General features: G+C 44.4%; 3 protein-coding genes across 3 annotated transcripts in view; 2 read left to right on the forward strand and 1 right to left on the reverse strand.

Annotated features, from left to right (window-relative positions):
• The window catches only part of Rpp25 (ribonuclease P protein subunit Rpp25), a 489,635-nt gene that overhangs the window by 362,805 nt on the left and 114,425 nt on the right, over window positions 1-12,405 (reverse strand). The window lies entirely within an intron of this gene.
• Window positions 5,342-7,193, forward strand: LOC135706380 (serpin B5-like). The gene is made up of 2 exons (XM_065227991.1): window positions 5,342-5,519; window positions 5,578-7,193. The coding sequence occupies exons 1-2, from the start codon at window positions 5,391-5,393 to the stop codon at window positions 6,703-6,705; spliced, it is 1,257 nt and encodes a 418-aa protein (XP_065084063.1). The 5' UTR covers window positions 5,342-5,390; the 3' UTR covers window positions 6,706-7,193.
• LOC135706390 (leukocyte elastase inhibitor-like) lies at window positions 7,332-8,802 on the forward strand. The gene is made up of 2 exons (XM_065227999.1): window positions 7,332-7,656; window positions 7,715-8,802. The coding sequence occupies exons 1-2, from the start codon at window positions 7,593-7,595 to the stop codon at window positions 8,776-8,778; spliced, it is 1,128 nt and encodes a 375-aa protein (XP_065084071.1). The 5' UTR covers window positions 7,332-7,592; the 3' UTR covers window positions 8,779-8,802.

The raw sequence follows: 12,405 nt of genomic DNA on the forward strand, positions 1-12,405 counted from the left end.
CATTTTGGTTGACTTAACGGTTAACACAGCAAAAATGAGAGCAAAATTTTACACTGTTGAAGCAAACGGAAAACTAATCCTGCTTTCAATGAAATCAATTTGATTACTGATTTTGCATTCATAATGTTTAACTGAATACGGGCCTAGAGTAAATGGTTACCATTCATGTTTCTCAAGCTGAAAGACTTAGGCTCCAATCTCACCGCGGGCAAGTCACGAATGACCTAAAATGTGTTAAACAAATCAGATAAACGGTAATGATTAGTTCAACGACAGATGAATTTCAATTAAATTTTAAACAAGACGTTAACAGCAGAACTTTAAGTGAAGTTGCTTTCATTTAAAACGTCTTGACTGCATAATGAAAGCACAATATGATATCAGATTTATGTCGCAACATTTGAAATCAAAATGAGTTTTCATTATGATAGGAACTGCACACTTTAATATCGATTTGCTTTCATTTTGTTAACCGACTTTGCTCGGGTTCACTTCCACAAATGGGAGCGCGGCTGGTGGGAAGAACTGTCCGGGACGCTATACCCAACCCGTTGACGGCGAATCTTCCAGCGCGGCCTATGATCACGGAACAAGGAACGACGAATCATCTCTCAAGCACAAACCGACACCCTCTTCAAGTTTTTCCCTCATGTCCACCACAAATCAAACTCCCGGAATCATTCATCAACATTCCAGCGATATACAGAAAAAGGAGATCTCTGGCCCTTACTGCTGTACAAAAAAACGAACCATTACCACCAAGATGACGACACATCGACGACTTCTCAAACCAACAACGGAAAGGGGTTCGTAAACCCCAAGCCCTTCCCTGCGCTGACCCTGACCAGAGATGTTCCACGTGTTCGTGATGATCCTCTGGTGGCAGTCAGTGCGGGGGCCTGCTTTCACAGGCAAGTAGACATAACGTTCCACCCCAAAGCACAATACCTTCCAACACACTTCACTCTTCAGCATCAATGAACATCGATGACTTCGGTCATGCATCACCAATCAGTTCAAGGAACGATGACGAATGCAGACCAGAACCAGCACCCACATCGAATAATCTAAATACAACGAACCCCTTACACGAAAAGACGATTGCGATACAATGGAACGTCAACGGTGTACGAGAAAGATATGCAGAACTTCAGTTAATCACGAACGAATACCATCCAGCAATCATAGCGTTGCAAGAAACTCGACTCACTAAAACGGAGATCCTCAAACGCTTCCACCACGCTGAATATCAATGGAAAATCCGTCCTGGCCCGTTGAGAAGATCTCAAAACGGAGTTGACCTCGCAGTCCACAATAACGCTTTCCGCAAATTTCTAAAATTGAATACTTCTCTGCAAGCTGTGGCAGCCGAAGTCAACTTTCCTATCAGAGCAACTTATGTAAGCATTTATATCCCGTGTCATTCACAACCTCAGGAACTGAAGGAAAAACTAAGCCACTTAATTCAGAAAATTCCCCATCCTTACATACTACTCGGAAATTTCAACGCTCACAACCCAGCGTGGGGTAGCTGCAAAACAGATGCCAAAGGGAAAATCATTGAGGATTTCATCAGCGAAAACAACCTTGTACTTCTAAACTCAGGTGACCACACCAGGTTGGACCCTAGAACCGGATCTACGTCTGCCATAGACCTTTCTATTGCATCTTATGAGCTAGTACGACAGCTTGAGTGGAAGGTGGATAACGATACGCGAACAAGCGATCACTTTCCGATAATTATTTCGTCCCACCAAACAACCCCACGACCTCATAGTCGAAAACTCTGGCTCCACAAAAATGCTGACTGGGAAGAATTTGAAAATTCTATCACCGAACTTATCCCACGTAACAGGTCACTCTCTGTCGAAGAATTCAGTGAAGCTATTGTCAAGGCAGCTTCGCTTAGCACCCCAAAATCATCTGATAGGATTGGATCCAAAGCTGTTCCATGGTGGAGTAACGCAGTTAAAGAAGCGATCGGTAAACGTAGGAAAGCGCTGCGCAGACTAAAACGGTTAAAAGACGGAGATCCACTTAACAAGAATCAAGAAACAAGGAGAATCGTGACGAACGCAAAGAAATCATCATGGGATTCTTTTGTAGCTTCATTCAACCCCCAGCAGCGAAATGTGGCGTAGAGTAAATGCATTTTGTGGTAAAACACCCCCAAGATGTAGGGTGCTAAAAGTTAATGGAGATACCATCGAGGAACCCACAGAATTCTTCGAAAAAGTGTCACAAACAACCAACACTAACTCGTTTCAACCTAACAAACCATCGATTTTCGACGACTCTCATAAAACAGAGGACGAATATAACAAGGACTTCACAATCGAAGAACTCATATGGGCTTTAGACAGAAGAGGCAGCGAATCCGTAGGCATCGCCAACATCAGTTACCCTATGCTCCGTCGACTTCCCTTCAGGGTGAAGGCTCAGCTCCTTGAAACAATAAATGGCATCTGGAGATCCGGCTCGTTACCCCCCGGCTGGAAAGAGGGATTAATCATTCCGATACCAAAACCCGGCCAAGATCCTAAAGTTCTTGGAAATCAAAGACCAATCACTCTACTAAGCTGCTTCAGTAAAACGGTAGAACGAATGGTTAACCGTCGGTTACTCAACACACTCGAACAACGTCATCTTCTGAACAAGCACCAATTCGCCTTTCGCAGAGGACGAGGTGTCGACACATACCTGGCAATCCTGGAAAACAAAATCCGGGAGCCCATGGAAGGTGGAGAGCATTGTGAGATACTAATGATGGATATCGCGAAGGCATATGATACCGCAGACAGAGAAACAATCAACACTAGATTAACAGAATGGGGCCTTCGCGGACGAATGATTAAATTCGTGAAAAACTTCCTATCTGACCGGTACTTTCGTGTTGTAGTAGGAGACACTATCTCCTCTCGTAAAGTACAAATCAATAGCGTGCCACAAGGCTCGATTCTAGCAGTTACACTATTTCTGGTTTTAATGGAAAGCATTTTCGAGCAAATCCCCGAAGAAATCGAAATCCTAGTCTACGCCGACGACGTAATTCTTATAGTAACCGACCTTGATCCTAAAAAAGTCAGGAAGAAATCTAAAAAAGCTGCCAGAATTCTGGAAACATGGAGTACACACGTTGGCCTTACTATTTCAGCGGAAAAATCGAGCCTCATGCATATCTGCAGAAAGCGCAAACACCCAGAAACCCTCGAAGTACAAATCAACAACATACCAATACCAATCGTACAATCGGCAAGGATACTCGGCATTCATCTGGACAAAAACTTCAACTTCAAAAAACACTCTTCTGAAGTTCACAATAAATGCCAAACACCGATCAATCTCCTCAAGACTATTGGAAATCGAAGGGAAGGTGGAGCAAGGACAACTCTTTCTAAGGTTTTTAAAACTGTTCTGATTCCAAAAATTTTCTTTGGAATAGGTCTCGTCAGCGGTGGCAGCGTGTCGAATCCTAAAAATCTACAACCCTTATACAACGCGGGTGTCAGAGAATCCAGCGGTGCTTTTCGTTCCAGCCCTGTTGAAGCGATAATGGTCGAGTCAGGACAGCTTCCTTTCTCAGATCTTTGGGTTCAACATATGACTACAAAAGCCATCCGTCTGTTAGAGATGGGCGGTATTTTATTCGGATACGTAATGTCATGGTCAAATGAAAATTCAGGTGGCAGCTTTCCTTCTGTGCGAAGAGCAAGTCTTGCCTATGAAAAACTTACTGGTGAAATTTTGCCTGAAATAATTCCCTTGAAGAGAGCCGGTAGAAGGTTTTGGAATTCACGAATACCTCGAGTAGATTGGACCCTTAAAAAGCAATATAAAGTAGGGGATCCGCCTGTGATAGCACAACAAATATATCTCGATCTGTGCCAACATAAATATCTATTCCATAGACGTTTGTTCACGGATGGCTCTGTGGACTCCGGAAGGGTTGGTTTCGGGATATTCTCTGAAACACAAGAAGCTCACTTCCAACTACCTGCTATATGCTCCATTTTTTCAGCTGAAGCCATGGCCATCCTCTACGCTACAACCAATTTTGTCAAGACAAACGAAGCCACCGTAATCTACACAGATTCTGCCAGCGTACTGGAAGCATTAGAGAAAAGACTATCACATCACCCGTGGATCCAATCTATTGAAATCGAAGCAGAAAGCAAAAACATCGACTTCTGTTGGATCCCGGGCCACGTTGGAATATTAGGAAACACCAAAGCAGACGATTTAGCCAAACAAGGAAGATGTGGAGATCTTTTGAATATTGCAGTTCCCGGTGAAGACGTAGTAAGACAATGGGAGGTCCAATGGAATAATAGCAGTAATTTTCTTCGAATTTGTAAACCATCTACACTTGCCTGGACTGATCGATCCTCCCCCACGGAGCAGCGAGCTCTCACTCGTTTGAGAATCGGTCACACACGCTTAACACATCAGCACCTCTTCAACAAAGAAAGCAACATGTGCCAGACATGCGGTGAACCATTAAACGTTCGTCACCTCCTGGTTGATTGCAGGAAGTATGATCAACAACGGCAAGAGTGTCACCTAAAGGACAATGTTACTGAAATATTATATTGTGACAGAATAGAAGAATCATAACTTATGAAATTCTTACGGAAAACAAATTTGATCAACCAGATTTAAAAGTTACTAAGTTAGGCAAAACTTGAACTATCGGCTTAGAGCACTATGTAATAACTATTTATTTATTTATTTTTTTTCCTTGAAATACATTTACAGGGATGAATGACTGCACAAGCAGTTAAAATTCCTTAAAAAAAAGTAACGAAATTAAATGACTTGAGCAAAACCATTACATGGAGCCGTTAAAGTGAACAAGTATCTACGTCCTGAACTGCTTATATACCAATAATGTGACACAGAATGCACGAAATTACACGTTTTGTAGCTAGGTGAATCTTTGTCATTGATGAAAAAAATAATGAGGTTTGACAAACGTTTTTTTGAGGATTAAATTTATCAGCGACTACGTGATAAACAATTTTGTCAATATCGCGCGAAAGTCTGTCAATGACTATGCCAATTCTCAGTGCTGTTCACTAGGCATCTTTTCTTCGATGCAACAGGTTTTCCTAATGAAGGATTTCTAGTTAGTATTGAACCGATTCAAACATAGTACAGCTGGAAGCCGTCCTTGTATGTGATCTTTGTGATTATCTTCAGTTAGCTTACAGTATCTTTGATTGCGGTGTGTGCTCAACTGTTCTAATGTTTATATTATCCGATGTTTGTAATCCAGCGTGTTCACAAATCACCTTTAAATGCTTCTTGACTGCTCACTAGTCAATTCATTTCTCCTAGCTACTACACGATAATTGGACTGAACCTCCACGTTTGATATTTTTGCATAGAATATGAACTTCTTCTGCACAGGAATCATTGCATTCGCCTTCGTGAATTTCGTATCACCCCAATCCGAATCTACCCCTGAACCAGTGAACACAACTTCCCAAGTGGACTTTTCATGGAATGCGTACAAAAAGGTAATCGTTTGATTCATTTTTTAGTTCTCTTGCTTCCAACAATGTATCTTGTTCACAGACATTCTCCAAATACAAGGAGAACTTCGTCATGTCCCCGTATTCGCTCCGCAGACTATTTTCGTGCCTACAAGGGGTGAAGCTACTTTCCCCAACAGCCAATCCCAAGCTCCAGCAAGAACTGAGCAAGGTTCTGGAGCTCAAACCCAACGATCAACCATCGGAGCAAGCTCATCGGTCTTACGTGGCCCAATGGCTACGATTGGCAGAGGCAAAAAATCTCAACATGACCACGATGGTGGTTGCCATCGGTAGACAGAAGGCATCGCAAGCTTTCGACAGCATAATCGAGAACTGTGTAATCTACACCGGTTACCTCCAGCCGTCCACCTCCAAACTGATGGGCCAGATTATCAACAATGCGCTGGAGAACATCACCCACCACTCGGTGAAAGATTTTCTCACCGAAACGGATATCAACAAAAATTGGAAGTTTTTCGCCGTGGACTCCTGGCAGTTTAAGGGATTATGGAAGTACAAATTTCAGAAAGAGTTCACCGCTACCTGCAACTTCTTTGAAAGCAAGGATAAGAAAGCGTTGACCAACTTCATGTATCTGGAGGAGAACCTAAAATATGGACACTTTCCACAGTGGAAAGTACAAGCCGTGGAGCTACCGTATGACGATCAAAGTCCATTGTCTTGTGTACTACTGATGCCCGTTGGAACTAGTATAGATGCTTTGATCAGTGGCTTAAATCACACTTGGTTCAAACAAATCTACTCGAAGATGGTACCATCCAGGACCACGGTTAGACTTCCGCAGTTTGGTTTGCGAACAACGGTTCCGGGAAGGCAGCTGCTCGAAGAGATGGGATTGAATGTGCCATTCAATAATGGCGTGTTTCAGGTGTTTGAACGTGGACAAAAGGTACTGCTGGGCGAAATCGTTCAGAAGGTGGAACTGGAGATGGGTTACGAAGGACAGGAAACAGCACAACGTTTTGTCGACAAACGTTCGGATAAGCAATTCACCGCCCAACAACCGTTTGTGTTTGTAATTTTCGACCGCACCGATCTGGTGCCCGTTCTGATGGGACAGTACCTGAAGGTCCCGGAGAACGCATCTTCGGAAAAGGAAGACAAACAACATTGCGAAGGTCCACCGAATCCGAGCAGTTTCTTGTAACGTTTGGGAAACACTTGAGCAAAATGAGATGAAATACAGGAAGTAGTGACTTTTGAGAGCTGCTGCAGTTGTTTTCATTCGGTTTGGAATTCAAGATTATTAGAAGAGTTTTGTGGTTGTTTAAGTGACTTTAAGGCAATTTTAGTGTATTAAAGTCGGTAATAATAGGCTGGGTACGCATTTGTGACGGGCTGTTTGGACGTTTTAAAGACTATTTCGGTGTATTCAACAATTAGGGCTCCAGGGCTTCAAGCCATTTCAGTGGTTGCGTTTTTAGGCATTTTAAGCATTTGGTAAGGTATTGTTTTGCTCTTTCAATTGAAGCATTTTTAAGCCGTTTTAATGTGATTCTATTTTTGGGTTTCAGGCAATTCAAACTGCTACAAAATTTTTCGTTGTGAATAGATTTAAGAGGCGTTCGAAAGGTCATTGCTTAGGCTACAAATGAGAAAAATTTCAGCTAATTTGGATTAACGTACTACAAGAAATAGAAGTTTTAAAAGGGGTATAAAAATAAACTTTTTACTAAAATTGCTTAAACTTCATGCAGACTCATTCAATCAAATACTTAATCAACCAGCTTTCAAGATTACAATTTTGATGCACATTCTGAACAATTACAACATTGAGCTTATTTTTTGCGATACTATAAACTTTTGTCCGGTACTGTATTTGCTACATACAAGCTGGATTTACTCCAGGATTACGGTATTTCTGCAATGGTATGAGTCTTTCACACACATAACCGTAATCCGTAAAGACGGTAGCGTCACTCATTGGGAGTAGCCTTATCACGTTGCATATTTAACTTTTAATAAAATTTAAATCGCAAGCAGTCTGTTTCGTCCCACTTTGCTAATCGGTAGTGAGATTGATTCTCGTACAACATGAAATTCGTGTATTGCTTAACATTAGTCCTGATCACATCTGAACTCAGCTATGGAATGTCTTGTAAGTACGGAAGAGTTATTTTTATTCATCAAATTCTAATTGTCAGCCCACTATTCAGCATTCACGAAAGCGTCGGTAAAGTTCACCCTGAACTTTTTCCGGACGGCATACAATATGGATTCCAGCAAAAATTGCGTCTTCTCTCCTATCGCAATTCAGCGCCTGTTTACTATGCTGCATCACGCAGCCAGAGATGACGTATCCAGCCAAATGGAAACCCTTCTTGGATTACCCAAAAATCTTCAATCGCTGCAGAACGGCTTGAATAATCATGCTCTGGAAATGATCACCAAGGTGTACCATTCGCAGGTGGAACTAGAGCCTCATCTGTTGCCGGTACTTCAAACCGAACACGAGGTTGACGTACAGGCCCTGGATTTCAGCCGTCAAGAGCCTATCGTTCGCGTTGTCAACAATTGGGCTTCCCGATTTACGAACGGAATTGTGAAAAATGTGTTCAGTACACAAGGTTTGGCCGACGATGCTAACCTAGTCATGGTCAACACCCTCACCTTAAGCGCATCGTGGGAGAATCAGTTTAATCCATTTTTTACGACACAGCGGTCTTTCAATTTTATCAATGGAGCTCGAGAAGTTGACATGATGCGAACAACCGATTACTGCAGATTCGCTGAGATCAACGATCTTCAAATAGTGGAAGTGTTCTTTCAGAAGGACACTAATTTATCCATGTTGTTCATAAGGTCCAAGTCCCGTCCTCTGGAAAACGTCATCGAGAAGTTTGATCTGTACACATATCGGTTGATCGATGAGCGATTGTCATTTAGACATTTAGAATTGGAAATCCCCAAATTTTCGATTAGCACGGGACTCGAGGTAAAACTCGTTCTGGATGCACTGGGGCTGGGTGCGATTTTTAGTAAGGATGCATTTGAGGTATTCGCTGACTTCACCAGCCAACTGTCGAACGTTTACCAAATCTTGAGGGTCGACATCAACGAGACTGGCACAAGGGCGGCTGCTGGAACGCGTAAGGTGATGCTGATGGGAAAGAGGGCCTATCCCAGGTTCGCCGTCAATGGTCCTTTCATGTTTCTGATTCGAAAGACTTCCTCGAAGGATATCATATTCATTGGACACTACTCAAGACGTGATGAATAAATGTGATTGAGTTCTGCTGTGCAGTTCTATGTTATACTATTATTAATGATTTGAAACACATTTGAGCTTGTCAACAGATAAAACGCCAAAATAAACAACAAAAACGATCTGGCTTGTAATTTGTTACCGTTTTGGTTCCTGTACCCTATTGATTCACTTCAAGCCTAAGAGAAGAGGTGACAATACGGGGGCAAAAATGAACCACTTTTCTGTCAAACGTGAACCAGCTCCTGATTGGCCGATTGCATGTGCGTAAGACAGAGATAGAGATAGATAAAGATAGAGATAGAGATAGAAATAAAAGAGGAAGAAGCCAATTGTCACCTCTTTCTCTTAGCTTCAAGCGAGAAAAACCAGGAGATAGCGAAAGCGAGGAATAGGGTATATGTGTATTCATTGTGAATTCAATCAGTATGCCAGTTTCTTGTATGCAATATTGTCTTGTTTTTGAATGTAAATATAAGTAGATATGTAAGTCAAATGAAAAACCACTCCCAAACCAACGGCCCAATTAAATATTGTAATCCAGTCATACCAACAACACATAACACAGAACACATAACGGGAAGGAGTAAGGATGAAGGTGGACGTTGGAAACAGGAGAAGGATTTGGACAAGAGGTGGTGGAAAAGTGGGAGGGAGGTGGAAATGGGCTTAGGTCAAGGGGGAAGCTACTGGGTCAAACTGAAAAGAAAGTTCTCTTCTACTTCAGCCATTGCGCAAGATAGTTCCTATAAATTATCAGTGAGTTTAATAGTGAAGAGTTATCAACAAATACCGGCTAATACCACCGAATACGGAGTCAGTCAGGACCCATTAATTACGGGCTAAACCACGAGGGCGTTTCGTTAACAAGCCAACACCCGTGTAGCAAGCGTCCATCGGTAATACACCGAAGACCACTGAGAGACCACCGTCGATCACCCGATCGAGCCCCAGTATAACATCCGTCGTGCCACACGGTGACACCCGTCGAGCACCGGCATCCACCGTGAACAATCCGTTCATCCGCCGCCGAAAAACCCCACCCACTGCAGAATCCCGTCATCGCTGGCCAGACTACACGCACACAGTTGAAAATAGTGGATTCAGCCTACTCTGATGGAGAGTTGTGTGAGCACATTACTACTTTCTAGCAGGTCTTCTTGCCATTTTCGAACCGGCGTCCCAACCAAAACACCAGCTTCCGTGATCAGTTGTTCCTGGTTCATTTCACGAAGGGATCCACCAGTCTTGCGGCTCTGAGATCCAAAATCCGGGACCTGTTTCAGGTCATCATCAGTTGGGAGCATTACAAACCCCAACATCGTGATGTAACGCAGTGTATGAACTGCCTCTCATATGGCCATGGCACCAAAAACTGCCACATGAAGACAAACTGCGGCGAGTGTGCTGGAACTCACTCAACTGCATCCAGTGAGCAAGTCGATGACATCGAGCCAACGTGTTGCAACTGCGGTGGAAACCACCAAGCCTCCAATCGCGGATGTCCCAAGCGAGTGGAGTTCATTAATATCCGTCGGAAGGCCACAATCAACAACCAGCTCGGTCGCCTTCGTAATCATCGTTCGCCTCCTGTACTAACGGAAGTCCAGTACCCAGCTCTCCAGCCCCGTCGACATGTTCCGAACCTAGCTCCGCTTCCGCTCAACAACCAACAAGCCAATCCTGCGAGTATCCAAATGGTTCCCAACAGTCGGACAGTTCAGCATTGTCTCGCTGTTGCTGCGGCCCAGCCAATTCCAGGTTCATCCACCGCCCCTGGTTTATCATACGCTGGTGCTGTCTCAGGTGAATCTGTCGACGATTCTCCGTTCACCTCGGAGGAACTTGTGACGCTCGTGGCCGAGGTCATCATCATCATGCGTACCTGCAAGACTCGATCTGAACAGCTTCATGCTGCCTTGTCACTCGTCACCAAGTATGGACCGTGAAGCTATAAAAATTGCAAATTGGAACGCTTGCTCACTGACGAACAAGCATAGAGAGCTATTCGATTTCCTCAACACCAAGAAGGTCGACATTGCTATCATCACCGAGACGCATTTGAAGCCCAAACTGAACGTATTCCTTCCCGACTTCCGGCTCGTCAGACTTGATCGCACCTGCTCTGGAGGTGGAGGAGTGGCCATCGCTGCAAGACGGAACATCAGTTTCCGGCTGCTACCAAACTTCCAGCTGAAAACAATTGAAGCCATCGGAGTGGAGGTGAGCACATCACTTGGCCCAATCACCATCATCACGGCCTACTGCCCCAAGCAAACCAACATCAGGGACAGGTCGTCAGTGGCCCTCCGGAAAGACATCATCAAACTCACCCGGAGGAGCGGGAACTTTATCATCGCTGGCGATCTGAACGCAAAACACCAAGCTTGGGGCAACGGTCGGAGCAATAGAAACGGCATCATACTCAATGAAGTGAAACTAATGTTCTGCCCGACAACAACTCAGCAGCACGAGACTCTTTGAACTGTGTCTCAGAGTCGGCGCACTACTGGGCAAACTGGAGGGGCTACGCGGATGAAAAGGCCCTCAAGCTTTCAATTAAACTGAAACACAACGCGGATCAATTTAAACACTGTATTTCTCCAATTACCGATAGTGTGGATTGTGTGGTGTTGTGTTCGATTTTCTTGGCACATACCCTTGATGACGATGGCGACTACGACGACTGCAGACCAACGAGCGCTGGCTGTGGTTCCGGAAAGATCCTTAAAGGCCGATCTTGTCGGCAAGATGGCGGTACCACCGCTCGGTGAAATTCCGGTACAATTCCGACAATGGCGGACGAAGCGAGGCTGACCAAACGTCGGCCGTAGTGCGATGCCGGGTTGGTTTTACCAGGCTGGTATAGCGGTTTGTGGAGATGGTTCCGATGCACAGGCGCTTCCTTCTGACGAAGCCGGTCGACGACGGCAAGGCCGCCCTCTGTCGAACCGGGAAGGGAAATTCTCCTTGGCGTTTAGGGCCTTCAGCCCGAGAACGATGTCCTTTACGGTTAGGTCAAGGTAACTCAATGTCACCTAGACCGTAGCGTGCAATGGCGGTCCTTGACTCGCCAACCAGAAAACCATTTGATTGGTTGAAAAGAAAGGTCCTGAATCAGCTGAATTGGTGATTTCCACTGCACCTTGATTCACTACTCGCACTGTTTTCTGCTAAAATGTATTCCACAGACACTTCTGGTCTACACGCTCGCCTGAGATAAAGTGAACGATGGCCGTTCTCTAAGCATCGTAGAACCCTTCAGCTCATCACCCGTGACTCCGTGTCACCATTTTGCCGCGGTCATGCGCGCCTTATTCAGCAGTCGGCCGTTAAGCATGGTCGTATCGTCTGCCCAGTGGGTTTCACCGCAAGTGTTACACAAATTTATTTGAATGCTCGATCACATGGTGCATATTTAAAATATTGTATTGAACCTTTGTAACAGAACGGTTACAGAAGACCTGCAAGAGGGCCACTATACCATCTTGGTCCCGGACTCTCCCACCCGGTTGAGTCGGTTTGGGGTCCATGCGACCATCGACATCTTCGTAAGCAACATGGGACACAACATCTCGCAACCTGTGGCATTCCAGGAGCTGACCTCGGACCACTACCCGGTGGTGGCCGAAGTTGGATCCT

The sequence above is a fragment of the Ochlerotatus camptorhynchus genome, unplaced genomic scaffold (genome assembly GCF_037179485.1).
Source record: "Ochlerotatus camptorhynchus isolate MF236.1 unplaced genomic scaffold, CSIRO-AGI_Acam_v1.1 ptg000023l, whole genome shotgun sequence".
NCBI lineage: Eukaryota > Metazoa > Arthropoda > Insecta > Diptera > Culicidae > Ochlerotatus > Ochlerotatus camptorhynchus.

Bases quoted from the DNA above. Each gene is read 5' to 3' on its own strand.
- LOC135706390 (XM_065227999.1), top strand. From the start codon at position 7,593: ATGAAATTCGTGTATTGCTTAACATTAGTCCTGATCACATCTGAACTC. The intron at 7,657-7,714 runs GTAAGTACGGAA...CCCACTATTCAG, and splicing joins ACTCAGCTATGGAATGTCTT to CATTCACGAAAGCGTCGGTA.
- LOC135706380 (XM_065227991.1), top strand. From the start codon at position 5,391: ATGAACTTCTTCTGCACAGGAATCATTGCATTCGCCTTCGTGAATTTC. The intron at 5,520-5,577 runs GTAATCGTTTGA...TCTTGTTCACAG, and splicing joins CATGGAATGCGTACAAAAAG to ACATTCTCCAAATACAAGGA.